The sequence below is a fragment of the Trachemys scripta genome, chromosome 2 (assembly GCF_013100865.1).
Source record: "Trachemys scripta elegans isolate TJP31775 chromosome 2, CAS_Tse_1.0, whole genome shotgun sequence".
NCBI classification, from domain to species: domain Eukaryota; kingdom Metazoa; phylum Chordata; order Testudines; family Emydidae; genus Trachemys; species Trachemys scripta.
The window spans coordinates 248,002,457-248,023,715 of NC_048299.1; the positions used below are offsets into that span (position 1 = coordinate 248,002,457).

Genomic DNA, 21,259 nt, shown 5'->3' on the forward strand with positions numbered 1-21,259 from the left:
GTTCTGACTACAGAATGGCCTCCTTTATTCCAAGAGTTGTGTTTATATTCTGGAGGGACAGCTTAGGCTTCAGGTATTGAAATTATGCCACAGTTTGCCACTTGTGGGCCATTTGGCCAATTCAAGACTGGAATCCAGTCTCAAGAAGCTTCTGGTGGCCAGACCTTAGAGTTTACATCAAGGATTATATAATGTCCTTCGACCTCTGCACCCATACCAAGAACCCATGAACAAAACCCCTAGGTCTCCTCCAATCTCTGCCCATGCCTCCACATCCTTGGTCTACTATATCAATAGACTTCATCATAGAACTTCCATGCTTCTAGGGACACTTGGTAATCCTGGTTGTCATTGACCTCCTAACAAAGATGGTGCACTTCATTCCATTTTGTACTGTTCCTACTGCATGGGAGACATCTCGGCTTTTCCTGGAAAATGTCTTCCGGTACCACAGGTTACCAATGGGCATTGTATTGGTCCAGGATCTCTAATTCATCTCCTGATTCTGGTAGGAATTTTTCAGACTCCTTGACATTGAGCCCCGCACCTCATTTGCCTATCACCTGCTGATTAAGGGAAAACAGAGAAGGTCAATGAAATCTTGGAGCAGTATCTTCGCTTCTTTTTGAATTACCACCAGGACAATTGGCTTCTCTGCTGAGCTATGCTGAATTCACATATAACAATACAATCCACACCACAAACCAATGTAGCCTGTTCATTGCAAGCTATGACTTTCACCCCTGCTTCCACCCAGACTTACCTGTGAGTTCCACAGTGCTGGCCGAGGCAGATTTAGCTCCCACCTACACCAGGTGCACTGGAAGCTCAAGGAACTCTTGCACTTTGCCAAAGAAGCCTATAAACTCCATGCAGATCAGGATTGTCAGGCTGCCCCCAATCTGGCCAAAGGGGACAAGATGTGGGTCTCTTCCCAGAACCTGAAATTGAGCTACGCATCCGCCACAGTAGACTACCAATACCTGGGCCCCTTCAAGATTATAGAATGGGTAAACCCTTTCAACTTTCAAGTTACAGCTGTCTGAGTCCTTGAAGTTCCACCCCGTCTTTCAAATCTCACTTTTAAAGCCCTGCATTGAGAACCCATAACCAAACTGCTCCAACCTGCTACTGCTACCTGTCATGCAGACAGGAGGAGTACTTGGTTCCCTACATCTTCAACTCTTAGCAAGTAAGGGAAGGCTCCAGTATCTGGTCAACTGGAAAAGCTACAGTCCAGATGAGTGGTCTTGGGAACCGTAGAGAACATCTAAGCCCTGGGCATGTTTTGAGAGTTCCATCAGAAGTAACCCAAGATACCAGGCTCCAAGGCCTCTAGGAGGTGCTCTCAAGGGTGTGGGTACTGTCTGGAAGCAGGGCCTGCAGCAGAGCCTGTCTCCAGGCAACCAACTGGGCACAGCTGGCCCTGTAGTAGGCTGCCTGGTTGGCTGTACCACCTGATTGATTGGAAGAGTCAGCAAACTGGATCTTAAGCCCAGCAGCAGCAACGGGTTAGTGGGTGTTCAAGGTATTGGCCCATGGATGTGATCACGCATGTGCTTGCTTCTTCCCATCCTTGTTTCAGCCCTGCTCCTGCCTTGGTCTCAGTCCTGCCCCTGCATTGCCTCACTTCAGGTAACCCGGTTCTGACCCTTGGCTCTGATTCCTGACTTCAGCTCTGACACTTAGCTTTGGCATCTGGCCTCTGATTCTAGCTCTGACCCTGAGGTCCTATTCCTGACTATTGATTCCTGCTCTAATCACAAGGCCTGGCTCCCGTTCTAATCACTGGGCACAACCACCCATATCACAGTCACTGACCGTACCTTTCCCAGTGAGCTCTCTCACTAGCTCCCCTGAGAAGTCCCTCTCTTCAGAAGCTATCTGTCTTCTGTAGGTCTCCTGACTGAGCACTCCTAAACCTCTATTATGCCCAATTGTTCCTTAGTTAATTAACTGCTGCCCAGACTCCTAGATAATTCTTCTTCTTTCATATGGCGTTTGAAAAGTAACAGGCTGGGATTATAATTGAATCTTAATATTTGAAAGCCATTCTAATGCTTCTGGGGTACTTAGGTGCCCCCGTGCCACCGCTGTAAGCATGAATGGGGCAGTTGTCCATGATGTCACATAGAGTTTGTACCTCACTACAGTTGCAATTTGATGATTCCTTGATTTTCCATTTGTGGAGGAGATAACCACACCTTTCGTGCATTGTCCAAATGTGGTTGAGTGCAGTCCACTGCTTATGTGGAAGGCAGAATCCTGGGATTTTTTTTTTTGTTGGATCTTCAATCAGGTCTTTGTTTAGGATTTCACAAGAAGCCCATGATTCAAGCCAGGAAGTGCTGGTGTCCTTTCTGTTGGCCTGCAGCACTGACACATGGATTCAGAAAGGCTTCCTTGATTTGAGATGGGGGAGTGGCAGTGAATTGAGTCTCGGTGTATTGGCAGGTCTGGAACAGCCAGAATCTTGCACTCCCAGAACATCTTGTCTGATGTTGGCTGGTGCGATGGAAGCCATAGTATTGGGATTGATTTGAGAGAGCCACTAGTAATACTGAGCATGGTATTGATTTCGGTATCAACGAGACTGGTGTGGGAGCTGTTGCACCAAAGTGGCATGCAATACGCCACTGTTGGCAAGACCAAGGCTTGTACTGGTGTTTGAAGCATGCATGTATTACATCCCCAGGATATTCCAGTAAGCTTCTGGATGATGTTAACTCTTGTCTTTATCTTCCTTTTTGTGTTGTCAAGGTGTTGGCAATAGTTCAGCGTCTGACTGAGGGTAACTCCAAAGTACTGGGGACTGTGGTCATACCAAAGAGGCAGACCACAAAAGTTCACTTTTAGCTGCACTTTGGCCTCACAGTTTTTCAAGTGGAAGGCAGAGATGAGTGTTTTCAAAGCACTGGGTTTCAGTCCCCAAACTTTGAAATACGTCTAACGTGTCCAGAGGTGGTTGTTCATGAACTTTTCTGTGGCCTCCCGAGAGAATGCTTAGGGTTAGCACAATGTCAATTGCTAGCACAATGTCATCTGCATAGATGAATTTACAGGATGATGTGACCGGAATATCGCTGGTATAATGCAGCCACTAAAACAGATCCCTCTGAGAGGCCATGTTCAATCTCCATAATTTGCACGTAGGTGTATGGTGAATTTTCTGTTACTCAGCATCTTGAATCTGATGGTTGATGGCATGGAAAAGCTAATGCTAACTTCAGCTGTAGACCTTTACACCATATGTATCATATGCAGAAGAAAGATCAATGAACGCCGCTGCTGTTTTTAATTCTTGCTGGTAGCCAGATTCTATGTGTTTGGCTAAGGCCAACACCTGGTCACAGCAGTTATGACAAGTTCTAAATCTGGCCTGCTCTTTAGGAACTGGTTAATCTAGGATTGGCTGTTACCTTAGAAATAGGAGGCGTTACAACAATTTATAGCAACTGCTAAGGAGGGAAATGGGCCTGGTAGCTTTTTGGGTCAGTGGGTTCTTTTCCAGGCTTCAAAATGGCTATGATCTTGGCTACCTTCCACTCTTTTGGTATTATGCCTAAAGAGTTGATGTTGCTGAAGAAGTCTGGCAGCCACCTTCTTGCCTTCAGACCAAAGTTCTTCAGGAATTTGGGATACATTCAATCCATTCCTGCTGCTTTCCTAGACTTAGTGTTGGAGAGAACCTTGTCCACTTCATAAGAACATAAGAATGGTCCTACTGGGTCAGACCAAAGGTCCATCTAGCCCAGTATCCTGTCTTCTGACAGTGGCCAGTGCCAGGTGCCCCAGAGGGACTGAACAGAGCAGGTAATCATCAAGTGATCTATCCCCTGTCACTCACTTCCAGCTTCTGGCAAACAGAGGCTAGGGACACCATTCCTGTCCATCCTGGCTAATAGCCATTGATGGACCTATTCTCCATGAATTTATCAAGTTCTTTTTTGAACCCTGTTTTGGTCTTGGCCTTTACAACATCCTCTGGCAAGGAGTTCCACAGGTTGACTGTGTGTGGTGTGAAGAAAAACTTCCTCTTATTTGTTTTAAACCTGCTGCCTATTAATTTCATTTGGTGACCTATAATTCTTGTGTTATGAGAAGTAGTAAAAAATACTTCCTTATCTACTTTCTCTACATGAGGGGTTAGCAACCTATGGCATGCGTACAAAAGGCAGCAAGTGAGATGATTTTGAGTGGACTCACACTGCCCGGCTCCCGGCCACTGGGGTTCCCGGGGGCTCAGCTGCTGGCCTGGGGTCCTACTACTGGTCTCCTGCCCCCTGGGGTCCTGTCCACTGGCCCTGCTCAGCCCACTACCAGCCCCAGGTTCCGGCCACCGGTCCCGGGGGCTCTGCTGCCTGCCTGGGGTCCCGTCTGCCAGCCCTGCTCAGCCCACTGCCAGTCCCGGGTTCTGGCCACCGGTTCTTGGGGCTCCACTGCCGGCCTGAGGTCCTGCTGCCGGCCCCCTGCCACCCAACCAGGGTCCCATCCGCTGGCCCCGCTCAGCCCGCTGCCGGCCTCGGGTCCCGGCCACCAGTTCCGAGGGCTCTGCTGCCATCCTGGGGTCCCGGCCTCAGCCCAGGGGTCTGCAGCTGCCCCCAGCTGTGGCCCACTGGCCCCAGCCTGGGGCAGTGAGGAGTGCAGATGGAGGTAAAAGGGGGCACAGCTCAGCATCCCCACCTTAAAAATTGTTCCAGTGCCATTGTACTGGGATATTTTTAAGTCCTGATTTGCTGCTTACATCACTATCACGTCGTGTGGAACAGTGCATTGCGTTTGACGTTGTGCGTGCCGTCTGTCGTGATTTTTTTTCCCCACTGTAAGTTGAGGGGTACATTTGACAAAATGTCAGCTCCTAAGAAAGCAAAGTTAGATGTCCGTTCATTTCAGCCTTCTTGGACAGACATTTAGATTTATTCAGAAGAATGACTGTGCTGTTTGTGCTTTCTGTTGTGAAAGTGTTGTTTGTTGCACATCAAGTGTTCGATGTTTTCAAATGAAACACGAGAAAACCTTTCTTGACAAAGCAGACAAGATTGCATCGATCAAAAAGGGAGTAGCAGGATATGAGAAGCAAAGCAGTGTTTTTAAATGCTTAAGTGTAAGTAAAAATCAAGCCACAGAAGGAAGTTACAGGACTGCACAGTGCACTGCAAAAAACGGAAAGCCGTTTACAGATGTGCAATATATAAAAAGTTTTTCTCAGCAGTTCGGAGGTTTTGTTCAATGATTTGTCAAATAAAGATGCGTATCTAGAATAAAAGAACTGCCTGTCTCTGCCAGAACAGTTGAGAGACGTGTAAGCGAAATGGCAGAAAACATTAATGAAAAGCAGGACGACTGCATTAAAAGACACCGCAGTGTTTAGCAGTTGAGGAGAGCGTGGATATAAATGACATTCCACATTTGGCAGTTGTTGCAAGATATTGTGCTTCTGATGAAATCCAAGAGGAACTTTGTTGCCTAAAACCCCTGCATGGCACAACAAAGGGGGAAGATATAGTGGAAACTTTTGTAAACCATTTTGAAGAACAAGGAGTTGACATCAGAAAAGTATTTTGTGTGCCAACAGATGGTGCTCCTGCCATGGTCCAAAAACAGAAGGGATTTGTAAAGTTAGTTGAAGATCAAACTGGCTGCCCGACAGTCATATTTCACTGTATCATCCATCAAGAAAACCTGTGTGCTAAAATTTCTAATTCAGAGCTTAATAATGTGATGAATACAGTAGTGCAAATTGTGAATGTCCTTATTGCTCGATATGCTTTGACTCACAGACAGTTTCAAGCACTACTAGAAGAGATGGACAGTGCCTATGATGACATTCCACTTCACAGCAACATTGGTGGCTAAGTCGTGGCAAGGTTTTGGTGTGCTTCCTGTTTTGATGCAATCAAGGCCTTTTTATCGGAAAAAGGACAAAACTACCCTGAACTGGATGATGACAAATGGCTGTGTAAGCTCGTGTTTCTAACTGACATCATCGCTCACCTAAATGAACTCAACCTCTGTCTCCAGGGTGCAGGGCAAATGGTTCTGGATCTTTATGAAACCTGGAAGGCATTTGTTGTAAAACTAGCAGTTTTTCCTCTGGATAGTGGAACTTTGACTTTCCACTTCTTCCAACACATAAAAGAACTATCGACACATTGCACTGTCAGTGTCAATGAGATTGGAATGTACATGCAAGTACTGGAATCAGAATTTTCTGACAGATTTCAAGATTTCCAGCGATTTGGCCCAATGCTTTCTTTTCTAATTAAACCTGAAAAGTTCAACGAAAGCAACTTGGATTTGTCTGTATTTCAGAGGATGGGTGTTGAAGATTTCAAAATGCAGCTCATTCAGTTAAAAAGCTCAGAATTGTGGGCATCAAAGTTTGAAGATCTGCAGAGTGCAGTTAAAGCTACTGAGAGAGATCATGGGGCCTCTATTCTGACCTGCTGGACATCTCTGCCAGTGAAATGTATCTGTTTGAAGAAAATTGCATTTGCAATGCTTTCAGCATTTGGATCCACATACCTGTGTGAACATGTATTTTCACATATGAAATCTGTCCTCTGTCCCTCTCGGAGCCAGTTAACAGCTGATCACTCAGAAGCCCGTGTGCAGCTTAAAGTATCCAAATATGTGCCAGACATTGGAAAACTCAGCAAGGAAAAGCAAGGGCAAGGATTACACTAAACTGATAAGATCTGCATTTGAATTTAATTTTAAATGAAGCTTCTTAAACATTTTAAAAACCTTATTTACTTTACATACAACAATAGTTTAATTACCGGTATATATTCTAGAAAGAGACCTTCTAAAAACGTTAAAATGTATTACTGGCACGCGAAACCTTAAATTAGAGTGAATAACTTGGCACACCACTTCTGAAAGGTTGCCGACCCCTGCTCTACACCAATCATAATTCATCTACTGTGCAAGGGGCAGAAAGGGATGAAGACAACTGGCACTGATTCGGTGTGAGGTAAAGTCAGTTGTGGACTTGCCGCCTGATGTTTTTATCCATTGGCACATGGGAATTGGTAATTAACTGTGCAGAGATGGCACCTGCACTTACTGATGTGGTTTGTAGGCTGCTCGAGCTGCACTGCCTAAAAGACTGAGGAACTTCCAGGCTTTGCGGCTTGAAGTCAAGCAACATCATGGTTTTGCACAAAGTTTTTCTTCTAGCTGAGTTCAAAAACTCAGGCAATACCATTGTGGTTTGGGGCTTTTGTTGGCTTGATATTGTGAGACGAGTACCTCACTCTCTTCTGTCGAGCAAGGAGTGAATGCTTTTCTAAAGCTCCTTACAATGTTTGATTTCACTGCTGATACTAGTAGGCCTACAAAGTGGTGGTAATTGAGCTGTATATGGTGAGATCCGGTTTACTGAATCCTCACCACATAGAAGGACCAATCAACAGATTGTAGATTCCAGCACGGTTTCAGGAAGGATTGAATGAGTGGCACTTGTAGGCCTATACAAATCACAATGGGTAGGCTGTTGGCTGTTGGTAAAGTCATTGAGAACTGACCTTTTGGATGGCCTGGGGTGGCTGCTGATGTCACATGACACAAAACAAGGGTCAGAAGTGTAGCATTATCTCCATTGGGCCGACTTGAATGTGCCACAGTCTTTGGTATTGTAGAGGAGGGCCGGTCTTCAGTGAAAGCTCAGGATGTCAGCTGTTCTCCTACACAGTTGTTCTTGTTATAGCCCCATAGGCTGTTGTGGCTATTGAAATCGCTGACATGGATGGTAGGATGGCTTGGCATTGGTAACGCTAGACATGGCCATTCCATTGACAGTGGCTTGTACACATTTATAACTGTCAGATGGCTGATCTTAATGGCAACTGAGCAGGGGTTGTGATAGGCATGACCTGGATGGAATCTTTAAGGTCATGTTTTATGTACATCATGAGACCATATTTGGGATGATGCCTTGCAGATATAAGGACATATCTGTTGATCTTTGATTGGTGGCCTTCACTCTTCAGGTGTGTCGTCAGGGACGGTCCACAACATTTTGGCACCTGAGGCGGGGAGCTCAAATGACGCCCCCATGTCCCCTCGCTTGGGCCAAAACTTTGAAAGGTCTCAATTCTGCCTTCTTCCTTTTCTACTCCTCTCATGGTACTGCTCTGCTACCTACCCCAATAAAGTAGAACTAACAACTTAAAATGCCTTGTTCAGAAATTTTAAGTAATACTTAACTTTTAAACGCCTGAACAGCAAATGTAACTTTTCTTGATTGCATAGTAAACACTGGCATTTTTATCTGTTTGAATAATCAAAGCGGTGCTTTCCATGCCTTCTTGGTTGCAAAGATTTGAACTGCTTCCTGAAGGTCCACAGTCTGGGCCTGCTCATGCTCTATTGAGATGGTTGCAAGGCCGACCAGCCTCTCCTGTGTCATTGTGGAGCGTAGATGTGTTTTTATTAACTTCAGCTTGGAGAAGCTGTGTTTTCCACTGGCAACTGTTACAGGAAGTGTTAGAAGTATGCGCAGAGCAACAAAAGCATTTGGAAAGAGGGTGGTCATCTTATTTGTGCTCATATGTTGCAGAACAGCCTTTGGAATTGATCCTACTGAAATGTATCTTGAAAGGACTTTCAGTTCATCACCTAAATCACTTGCATCAATATTGCGCCTGTCATCATGTGTCAACACTGTCTCTAGTGCCCTGCATTGCTCGTGTAGGTCTTCTTCAGGTATAGTGAGGAATTTTGGAATATCATACAACATCCCAAATATACTGCTGTGTTCCTTGAGCTGCATGAAACGTTCTTCAACTGACTGTATTGCACAATCTAGCACCTGGTTAAAGTATTCAACTTTGAATTGTTGTTTGGGGTCTCTTATGGGATTATCCCGTGCCTCGTAATCAAAATGTCTTCTTCGGTGACTCTTTGTATTCTTCAATGGGTGGGAAAATTGCTTCAGTGTGAAGTTCCTCTGCCAACTTGTGTGCACTCTTCAGAACATTTTGCAATCCCTCATCTGACTGGTAAGACTGTAGGTACATTGCTCCAGATATATCAGTGACTCTCAAACTTTTTTACTGGTGACCCCTTTCACATAGCTAGCGACTGCGACCCTCCTTATAAATTAAAAACACTTTTTATATATTTAACACCATTATAAATGCTGAAGGCAAAGCGGGGTTTGGAGTGGAGGTTGACAGCTCGCCATTCCCCATGTATTAACCTCATGACCCCCTGATTGTCCTGACCCCCAGTTTGAGAATTCCTGAGATATATCAAGTCAAAATCTTGGACTCTCTTGCTTACAACATTTATTTCAAACAGTATGTCATGCCACAACGCTAAGCCACACAGAAATTTGAAATTATATATGTTTCTGGTGATTCCATTTCCCTCTGCCACTGTTCACTCACAAACAGTTCCTGTCATAGCATTATCCTCCATAATGGCAACTATGGCATCATCTATCTTCCCAATTTGGTGTTTGATAGGCTTTATCGCCTCCACTCGACTTTCCCATCATGTGGCACTCAGTGATTTCAGTGTCAGAGAGGATGTTCCCCGATGTTGCTTCAAAATTTGCCATCGATGAGTTGATGCAGAGAAAAATACATAGATGCTTTGAATTACATTAAAAAATTCAGCAGCCTCACTCAAAGCTGATGCTGCATCACTGACCACCAAGCTCAATGAATGAGAACTGCATGGGACAAAAAAAGCTTGAGGGTTTAACTCTTGGATCCAGGTCTGCATTCCTCTGTTCTTTCCTCTCATGTTGGCACCATTATCATAGCCATGACCTCTCATGTCAGCTATTGCAATTCCTGTATCTTCCAGCTTTTTAAGAAGTACATTTGTCATACCAGCTTCAGTAGTATCATCAATGTCAATAAATTCTAGAAAATGCTCTCTGACAGTCACCATTGCAGGGACATTTTCACTAGGTTCTGTTGTTGTTACAAAATGCACCATTAAAGTCATTTGTTCCATATGGCCGATGTCAGGTGTGCAGTCCAGAATAACAGAGTAATATCTTGCTGACTTCAGATCTGCCACAATCTTCTGTTTGACTTTTGTGGCCAGTAACTATACAATCTCATTTTGAATTGTTTTTCCAAGGTAGTGGTGTGTGTACATTTCTTGGGTGGTGACTCTTCTTAGATGCTCCTGGAGTACAGCGTCAAACTCAGTCATCAGCTCCACAATTTTAAGGAAGTTTCCATTGTTTGGCACATACAGCTGATCTGAAGTGCCACGCAGTGCTAGGTTTTGGGTAGCAAGCATTCTCACAATGGCAATGAGCCTTTTCAGAACATTTTTCCAGTAAAGAGACTCTGATGCAATCTTTTCTTGATGCTGATCATCTATGGTGGCCTTTAACCTTAGTCTCATCTCAAGCTCTTTCCACCTATGGAAAGCTCTCTGGTGATTTGCTGCCTTCTCAGGGCATGCCAGATTTCTAGCCAGATTTTTCCAGTCCTTTGTTCCTGTAGAACCCAATGTGGCTAGAATGTTAGACAGGAAGAGTTTGCAACAAAAACAGTATGTAGCATTCTGGGTTTTTGAGTACATAAGCCATGGCCTCTCCACTTTGTCACCATTGGGGTTTTCACGCCAGTAATGTGTTGGATGGAAACTTCTATTTTCATTGTCTTTGGGGTACATGAAGTTTTTCACTTGCTATGGCCCATGCAGTACAAGGAAGTCCCTCAGGCTACTGCTCAAGTGGGTCCACAGTCCTGGATTATCTAGACTTAAGGAGCTAAACTCAGCAGCAACTGTTTCTTGCGCCTCCACCACACTCTTCTCTGATCTACACTTTTCTTCAGGAATGTGCATACATTACATACAAATACATCTATTTGAGATGGAGATATGGATGCTGCAGTAGCTGCCAGATCACCTGCACTCTGACTAAGTGGAAGATCAGGCATCTGCTCACAACTCACGTCCTCACTGGGGCCAGAAGGCTCACCATGAACATTTGTGTCTATGTATCTCAGGAGAGCTCCTTCCTGCTTAGATAGAAAAGCTTCCTTTGCTTTTTCTTTTTCTGAATGCTGCCCCAGAGGGGCGTTTTCTTCTTTCACTCATGACTGCTGTTCTGTGCCAGCTATAGTGGCTCTCAACACTCAATTGAAGGCTGGTAGCAGGGCCTGAGTGAGGGAAGATATCAGCATCTTAAGAGCCTAACTGGCTCCTACTACTTCAGTTGACTGCCTGTTCTTCTCAAGTGGGTTCAGGGAAGCAGCAGGAAACAGGAAGCTACCTGAGAAGCTGGTGTTAATCAGTTCAGGCTCCTGGGGGTGCCAGAGAGATACATACGAGGCTCCTCCTCTCTCTCCCTGCAGCTCCTGCTGCTTTCTGTTATTCCCTCTCACCTTTTCTCTTGCCTGCCTGTTATGTCTCTTGTGCCCTCCTTCCTCCAGCACACCACTCCACCATCTCTGTGCATCTAGAGCAGAGAGAATACAAATGCACCAGCAGCAGACACAATTTTCTAGACTCTGGGTTCTAGTGGTGCCCCCCCACAGTCTGGCACCTGAGGCAGCTGCCTCAGTTCACCTCATGGTAAGGCCAACCCTGTGTGTTGTAGCACAAGCACACTGATATCTTGAGTCTGCAGGATCATTGTGATATAATCACACTTTGCATTGGATGGCCCTTGAGGTTGAACTCCATAATGTGCAGTGATGAGCCGATTTGAAGGAAGGTTTGGCGCTGACATGGGCCATTATTGCCATTGCTTTTCTGACCAGGAGGTTCTCTAAGGATATTTGGTTGCACATAACAGGGAAGACATTGTGAAGGTTGTTGTCTCCTCCTAAGTAAATTAACTACTCAGAGGTGGATCTGGGTTGGGTTGTTCTCTTTATCAGCTGCCCTGTGAAACATGGATAGTGACCTTTGACATGGTTCAGTATGATGCTTTAGCAATCATAAGCCATTGGTTGGCATTAATCAGAGTGTGCCCAATAAAAAGTAATGTTTGTTTCCCCAATAATCCAAGTTTTAATTTTTTTTCAGCACGCTGTGTACAGTAAATTCTGGAATTAGTTGCCTCAACCACTAGAGTATTCAAACTTGATGGCAAGAAAAATATGAAATTTCTTGTTTAGAAAACTGATGAAAGACTGTATTTTAACCTTTTATGCAACCAAGTAGGATGCAAATAAATACTTTTGGCTAGTCCCAAAGAATATTCTTTTGATTCCAAGGGCTTCTTAAGGTATACGCTTGTGTGAAACAGGAAGAATACTGAATAATTTATGACCTCTGCCTTGCACCACTAATATTAGAATGTCCAGAGCTACTGGTATGCTTCTGAAAAGCTCTTGGAAGCTTCAGTGTCTTAGAAAGAAACCGATGACTAGGCAAAATAACCTTCTCAAGAAAGGTAGATCAGTCTCTCATTTTCTGAGTTAGAATGTGTCCAGAAGTGACTCCTGCCAAGAGAAACAGAGGTTAAACTAATAGCTCACTGAAATCCCGTATTGCAATTTTGCAAAATGAGGAAGGCCCAGCACAGTTTGGAACCAGAGTGTAGGATGATATGATCAAATACATGATCTGTGGTTTTGGTTATGCCCCTCTATTGATAATCTCAAGTATTTTGAAATTATTATAAGACCTGTATTTTTCATATAATGTAATGTGATACATCCTGTATTTTTAATATTATCTAGAAGTACAGCAAATGGTAATTTTTTGCAAGATATAAGTCTTACTTTTCATATAATTTATTGTAAAGGTTTAAAATAAAAATGACTTGGAATTTCAATCCATTTGATTAAATTTAAGATGTATTTTTACTTTACAAGAAATCTGCAGGCAAAGATTATTTATAAATAAGCAATACTTTATACATTGCAATTACAAATGGATTTAAAATAGTGGATAAGTTTTGTTCTATTGTTAAGAAGAATTACTATTACATACTGTCAAGTAGTAAATTGGCGTGTAAGAAAGTACACAGATCATACTTCTTAGTCTAGCTAAGACTGCTACAGATGTGTCGCTCTTATCCTCTATGTAAATGTTCATTGCCCTTCTCCAGACATTGGTTGATTAGACTGACATTTCTGTCTTTGAGGAGTTTGCTTATTTTTCCAACTATATTAAGATAGTAGCTGTGAAAGTAGGGGATATAATTATTTATTCAAAAAGCTTGCTTCAAATGTAGGGGTACTAGCCACCAGTGCTCTTTGGAGGTGATGGTAGGAGTCAGAAGCTTATCATATTATGTCCATTAAGAGCTGATGGAGTAAAGGAAAGCCCATGCTAAAACATTTGGAACTTCTCTGTTTCTTGTACAGATTAGGATTGTGTAGAATCAAAATAAGGTGGAGATTTGAGGTAAATCTCTATCTTAATTTCAGTTTGGGTCAGTACTTGGCTAAAAACAGAGAGCTACGTAAAAAAAGAGGAAAATGTGTTTTGAAAAATAAACTAAATTCAGAGTTAATACTGAAATGTCATCTTTGATATATTTTGTGTAGTTATTGTGACATATTAGTAAAGAATGTTTAATTTTTTTCAGAGTAGCAGCCGTGTTAATCTGTATCCGCAAAAGGAACTGTCTAAAATGGGCCATCTTGATTATCACTACAAAAGTTTTTTTTCTCCTGTTGATAATACCTCATCTTAGTTAATTAGCCTCTTACAGTTGGTATGTCTACTTCCACCTTTTCATGTTCTCTGTATGCTGTGATAGACCCAGCCAGTTGGGTACAGCAGAATAGCAGAAGGCAGATATACTGGCCACTGGATTAACAGTTTTCTGTTCCCTGACTGACCAAAGCAGGGGCTGCTCCAGGCTAATGAGAACACCTGACTCCAATTAACCTGCAAAGAGTCAGGTGAGGGCATTAAGCTAATGTGACCACCTGACTCTAATTAAGGCCCCGCTGATACTATAAAAAGGGCTCACTCCAGTCAGGCAGAGGAGAGCCAGGGAGCCAGAGGAGAGGAAGTGCGGCTGAAGGGCTGGTTAATGAAGACACCCTCAAGTTATTGATAAGGGAGCCCTAAGGTAAGGGTGAAGAAGGGAGAAGCAGGAGAGCTGTGGGGAAGTGGTCCAGGGAAATGTAGCAACTTTGGCAGTGAAAGGTTGGCTGCCAACAGCTGCTACCATTAGGGTCCCTGGGCCGGAACCCGGAGTAGAGGGTGGGCCCGGGTTCCCCCCCAACCCACCACTACAGGAACACCTCCTGGGAGGGGAAGTCAGGCCCCTGTCAGGACAGGAGGCTAAACTGTTCTACAACAAACCCTAGGGACAACAGAGACTGTGGGAGTTCTCTCACCAACCTCCTTGCTGGCTTATGATGAAAAGGGCTCAGTAGACTATAACCCTGGCCCTAGAGAGAGAAGGGCTACATGGAGGGTCACAGAGAGCCACTGAGGCTAGCATATACCGCCTAGAAGCGCAGGACCCGCGGAGACAAGGTCAGAGCTCTGCCACAGTGTATATACATTTCGTACTATATGTTCCATTCTATGCATCTGATGAAGTGGGCTGTAGACCACGAAAGCTTATGCTCAAATAAATTTGTTAGTCTCTAAGGCAACGTCCTTACTACGGGGGTGGGGTGGGGGTCGATTTAAGAGACGCAAATTCAGCTACGCGAATAGCGTAGCTGAATTCAACGTACTGGAGCCAACTTACCCCACTGTGAGGACGGCCGCAAATCGACTTCCGTGGCTCCCCCATCGACGGCGCTTACTCCTACCTCCGCTGGTGGAGTAGAAGCGTCGATTCGGGGATCGATTGTCACGTCCCGACGAGACGCGATAATTCGATCCCCGAGTGATGGATTTCTACCTACCGATTCAGGTAGGTAGTGTAGACCTGCCCTATGGTATCACAAGTACTCCTGTTTAATTTTTTGAAAAAATTAGCAATACCTACTATAGGCACTAGATGGTGTTTCAGCCTTTGCTGTGAATTAATGTACATTTGTGTGTTTCAAAAGATACTGGCAACCTTTTAGGATGCAAGTTTTTTAGTAACTTCAGAAAATGAAAATTATTAGAGGTGTTAGAGAGCAGGATTTTGCGTTTTTTTTCTCCATTTAAGATGGACACTGTACTAGTTTTTAAAATAATTCACATCCAGAGTCTTCCATGTTGGTATAGGCACACATTATTTTCTTGTATATATTTTTTTCCAGGTTGCTGTTAAACAATGGATAGAGGAGTTAAAATGCAAATGCAGTTTGCAAATTGTCTTTAGATTATGATTTTGTCAGAGCATGAATCAGTCCTTCTCAGTTTTAAAACAAAATATAACCTTAGCATATTGTGTATGCTACTGGAACTAAATATTTTTATAACAAAAATGCTACTAGAGACTGAGGAATAAGATGTAGAAATCAACTCTGACCTCTAATAAATCAGAGCCTGAATATCTTTGTGTACATTAATTAATTTGCCTACATATGTGACAGTGGCATTTTGTTAGTTCTTTAATGTTACTTTAAAAGAAAACCGTAACTGCTTATCTCAACAATCTGAACATCTAAATGTAAGAAGCAGTTTTCGTCATGAATAAATTATGCAATGTATTTGAAAATAAGTGTTAGTTATAGCTGGTATTAGCAAACAGGTAAAATGATGAAAAATATATGAAAAGCAAAGGGCTATATATTTTTGGCATGCTATATTTAAAAGCTTACTCTAGCATAGAACACTTTAATATAGCTTTTTGTTTTCAATTTCCTTTATTTTCATGTTTTGTAGGGTTGTTTTTTTAACATTTATAGTATAATTTCATTCACATCTGATCCATTTTGCTGTGAAAGTCTATAAGAAACATAATTAAATATCTTTGGAGCCAATCTGATTTTGCTGGAAGTCGGTTGGATATGCTATGATTACTTCTCTGGAGTGTGATCAGAAAAAAAGGAGTTGATCCAATCTCAGTGGCAGTCTATGAGAAACAGATTCCAAACTTTAGAGTGGAAATGAAATGACAAACCAGGATACCACAGATTCCTATCACTTTAAGATTGGGTAGTGCCTTTAAACAAAGGGACAGATGTTGATCCAACTTTTTTCATAAAAATTTCTGTTTCCTCAGCTGTCTAGTGGCATTGGCAACTGTGCTGCCATGTGCTGAGCTAGGTTTTTAGCTACACAGCCCAGCAGAGGCTTGTATTACTGCAGAAGTAGCTCATTAAATCACACACATGGCTATAAGGGAAGGAAATGGCTATATTTCTCTCTGACAGCCCACTGTGGCTAACCCAGCAGCAAGTTCATGACCCCGGGAGAGGGAAACCTCCAACCATCTTCTGTTGGAAGGACTGATCACTGTACCACATTGCTTTGTGGCCAGGGTAAAAGTGCTAGGCATCCTGAAGTGCCCCTCTTCGAGGGAAAAATGTAGCCGGGGACTAAGGAGTTATATACTGAGTGGTTCAGCTTGTGCTGTTTGGTTTCAGTGAATCATTTTAAATCTCTAACAAGACCAGGAAAATACTGTAAGAAGACTTTTAAGGATCTGATACTGCAGTGGGTTACGCGTTCAAAATTGCCACTGATTTCTGTGCCTGAGTAATGACTGCAGGATTTGGGTCTTTAATTAGTGTCATGTACACCTCTACCCCTATATAACGCTGTCCTTGGGAGCCAAAAAATCTTACCTCAGATGCGGTAGGTGAAACCGCATTATATCGAACTTGCTTTGCACCGCCAGAGTGTGCAGCCCCACCCCTCTGGAGCGCTGCTTTACCGCGTTATATCCGATTTCGAGTTATATCAGGTCACGTTATATTGGGGTAGAGGTGTATGTGAAAAGTTTAGCGCTTTATTCAGTGGAAACTCTGGCCTAGTCTTCACTTACCGGCTGGTCCGGCGGCACGCCATCGATGTTCTGGGATCAATTTATCGCGTCTAGTTAAGACGCGATAAATCGATCCCGGATCGATCCCGGAAGTGCTCACAGTTGGCGCCGGTACTCCAGCTCGCCGAGAGGAGTACGCAGCGTCGACGGGGGGAGACTTCCGGCCGCGTCTGGACCGCGGTAAGTTCGGACTAAGGTACTTCGAATTCAGCTACGTTATTAACGTAGCTGAATTTGCGTACCTTAGTCCGAAGTCCGGACTAAGTGGGGACCAGCCCTCTGACTGTGGAGAAGGCAGCTAGAGACATTACATCTATTGCTGGGTGGAAAATGGTTTCCCATCCCAGGAAAATGTTCAATTCCCCCCCTCCACCTTCCCTGTTTCACGTTGTAAGAAAATGGCGAACTTTCTAAGTTTTTCAAGAAAAAAACAGAGCGAGAACAAGAAAGATCCCATAATAACCAAATAGTTAGCGTACCTAGAGTAACTATTTAGCTATTCTAGGGCAGTGACTCTCAATCTTTCCACACAATTGTACCCTTTTCAGGCGTCTCATTTGTCTAAAACCTACTTGCTTACAAAATCAGACATACAAATAAAAGTGTCACAGCATGCTATTACTGAAAGATTGCTTACTTTCTCATTTTACCATATAATTATAAAACCAATTGGAATATAAATATTGCACTTACATTTCAGTGTACAGTATATAGAGCAGTATAAACAACTCGTATGAAATTTTAGTTTGTACTGACTGTTAGTGCTTTTTATGTAGCCTGTTGTAAAACTAGGCAAATATCTAGATGAGTTGATGTACCCACTCAAAGACCTCTGAATACCCCCAGGGGTACATATACCCCTGGCTGAGAATCACTGTTCTAGGGGGTCTCTTGCTATCTCGCTTATTTTGACTAGAAATTCTATCTTGGACTTGAGAAGCCTTCTGGACAAAAGTTTCATCAACATTTTCCCACAGAAAGTTTTGTTTTTTGATTAATTGGGTTTTTTCTGATTTTTTTTTTTAAATCATTGAAAAATTCCTGACCAACTCTAATTACAAGTTCCAGTGGTCACCCATTACAAAACCTAATCCTGTTTCAGAAGGCAAACCAGTCTCCCTGCTTTGGTTCTAAAATTTCATCTTGGAGCTTTGGTTTATACCCTGACTTATCTGAGGGATGCATAGGAGACCTGTCTTCAGGATATTTATATATAGAAGATAGCAAGTCCGACACGTCAAGTGGTTCATTGATGTTCATTGTGGGGAGATCATGCTACCTCATACAGATACCTGAGGGGGTCCGTCTCTTTTTGACACTTTGAGCTTTATATAGTTTATGTCAATAAAATCTCACTGAATTGAACTGAAATGAGTTCTGAAAGCTTGAATATTAATGATGGGAATAGTGTCACAGTCAAAATGAAAAGGACATGCCCTCATAACATCAGAGAAACAGGCATCATTCGGCAGTTTTCAAACGAGAAAGCCACTCAGTCCAGTGTTAGCAGGACCTCTCTCTTTTAAATCGCCTTCCAAATGAAGCTTCCATAGAAATATTTTTGGTCAGGATTGATTAGGCAGCCTGGCCCAAGTTTTCAACTGGGTAACTCATTGGAGATTAAAAGAACCGTACAGTTTGTAGCTTCTTCATACTGGATATTTTCTGGTGGTTTGAGTTGTTGTGTTAAGAGGCAGGTACTACATTTTCAGTGTGATGTCTTTTCTCTCTTTTTGAAGAAGACACTGAGTGTTATACCTCCATAGCCTGATCATCTAGTTAGTTACATTTACTAAAAACCTGGTTTGGAGCATTATGCAATTTCTGGTTAAATATTTTATTGTGCAGAATAAAAAATTAATGGCTGATCAAGCTGTGGTTAGTGGGGATGATTAGCCATACCTTCGGCTGGGTGTGGTTCTCCTAAAAATATGTACATAAGATGTATAAAAATGTCAGCACATAGACCACAAAATAGTAGAAGGAAGAATACAAAAGGAGACAAGCTGAGATTTGTGAAAAGAGGAAGGAATTAAAAGATTAGATTAGTGAATGAGTACTATATAAATTAATTGTTTTAAAACAAACTGAAACAGATGTATTGTTTTATTATAATGAGTTTATAAAGTTAATACTTTTGTTTTTACTCTTTGGACATGTTCTGGCATATAGACATATATATTTGCTTTGTACTACATAATCAAGTTCCAAATTACCTAGTGCTGGAAATGACCTGCACTAATGTAATCAATTACAATCTCAAGACCCTGTAGGTAAGCACATTTTATTATATTATAAATAACTAAGTACAACATATGCAATAGTTACATAATTGGGAAGTTTCAATAAATTTTTGAATAATCAGTTATTAACACAAAACAAGAGTTAAATAATTTCTCCACTTCATTATTAAAAATCATTCCCATAAATAATCTCCACTTCATTGTTAAAAATCATTCTCATAAATATTGAATTTTTACCTTTGTATTTATTAAATCAATGTAATTTAATTTACAGCAGTTTAATTTAATTTGCAGCAGTTTAAAAAATCAAGTCACATGCCCCCATTTAGCCCTACAATTAAATATAGAGGTCCAGATAGTAAACTGGTGAAATTGGCATATCAAAGTTGAAGTCAGTAGAATTATGTTTTCTGCACCAGCTAAAGATCTGATCCAAAGTTCCTAACCCTGATTTTTCTTTAATTTAATCCATTTTCTTATATTTTTACCCCCTCTTATTGCTTCTATCATGTTACCCTTATCTCTTAATAATAATCTTTTCCCCTCTATTTCCACATCTTGCAAATCCATCTACTATTAATGATCTATCTGATCATTAAATGTCCGATTTACTTGAGTCTACTGTAGAATAAAAATCTATGGTCTTGAATTTCATGTTGGGACCTTTTAAAATATATTAGTTTTGGATTTGAACTTGACAAAAGCCATATTTATAACCTGAACCCCAGTAATTGCCTTATTAAAAAAATTTAAAACATCTACGCTATTACATTCTGATGTACTTTGATACCATTAGCTTATTAAATTCAAATAAATAAAATTTAACACTTTAAAAAATACAAACATAGCTTCCAACTTGATGATAAAAATCTATGAAAATGGAATGTCCTAGCACTCAGAAATCTGTATTTGATTAATTGGGTTTAGTGACTGATTAATTTTGCATTACAGGGTTTGTTAGAACGTATTGTTGGCCAGAATCCTTTTAACAATAAATGTTGTTGTGTGGAATGTTTGTTTGGGCTGTATGCATGATAGGGAGTGGGGGAGCATTCACAAATGAAAGACTTATAATACTGCTCTGTATTTTTCAAGGCTGTTGTTAAATGGTGATGTGATGTAACAGGTATTAAGTAGAGTCCATTAATGATTTAGCAACTAATTCATTTAAAAAGCCAATGGTTATTTTAAAAAGATCCTAAAACAAAAGTCAAAGAGGACCAAAATTAGGGATTGTATTAGTGTTTTAGCTGAAGGGAAAATATTTAAAAAGAACCCTCGTATCTATCATTTAAAATACTTTCAATTTAAAAACAGTTGAAAAGTTAATCTTTATTAATCCTATTTCAAAACTGAATCTCTTTTAAAAATTAGTATGTCCAACATTGCCAGAAGCTGGGAATGGGCGACAGGGGATGGATCACTTGATGATTACCTGTTCTGTTCATTCCCTCTGGGGCACCTGGCATTGGCTACTGTTGGGAGATAGGATACTGGGCTAGATGGACCTTTGGTCTGACCCAGTATAGCCGTTCTTATGATTTACCATCTTTCCAATTACTGTAAATGCAAAAGCAAGAATGGAATCAAAAATACTTTCTTGCGTTATATTTTATTAAAGAAACTTTTCTTTCCATATTTTCTAGACATATTTTGTTATGCTTATTAATACCTTGTCTCTAACTTTATTTTAAAGAAGTGAAGTTATACTCTTGTTTGTACCTCCAGAACTAGCTGCCCAACTGACACATGCTTAACTAAAACTTTTTTATTTTTGAATTCTTTGACAAAACTAATTTGTTTTTCATTTAAATCAATGCACAGGTAATGTGGGTATGTAACTTGTGCCGAAAACAACAAGAAATCCTCACAAAATCAGGAGCCTGGTTCTACAACAGTGCATCAAATACACCACAGCAGCTGGATCAAGAACGTATTAGAGGGTTGCGGAACGAGGAAGCACCTCAGGAGAAAAAAGCAAAGCTGCAGGAACAGTCCCAGTACCAAGGACCCTCAGGTGACACATCCACACCAGCTTTGGACAAAAATAGACCTCAAGTGCTCACAAGACAAGACTCAATTAAAAATGGTTCAGGAGTGAAGCACCAGGTTGCAAGTGACACAACTTCAGACAGGTAAGGAACTGTTTCATCTTCATACTGATAAGAGAGTTTGTTGAAGTTGACTTTAT

At 41.8% G+C, this 21,259-nt stretch overlaps 1 protein-coding gene across 12 annotated transcripts in view; it reads left to right on the plus strand.

Annotated features, from left to right (window-relative positions):
• RIMS2 (regulating synaptic membrane exocytosis 2) overlaps positions 1–21,259 on the plus strand; it is a 767,247-nt gene that overhangs the window by 220,672 nt on the left and 525,316 nt on the right. For all 12 annotated transcript variants that reach the window (XM_034763436.1, XM_034763437.1, XM_034763454.1 and 9 more), the window contains one exon: positions 20,893–21,203. In XM_034763436.1, coding sequence (XP_034619327.1) covers positions 20,893–21,203 — 311 coding nt within the window. The remainder of the gene's footprint in view (positions 1–20,892; positions 21,204–21,259) is intronic.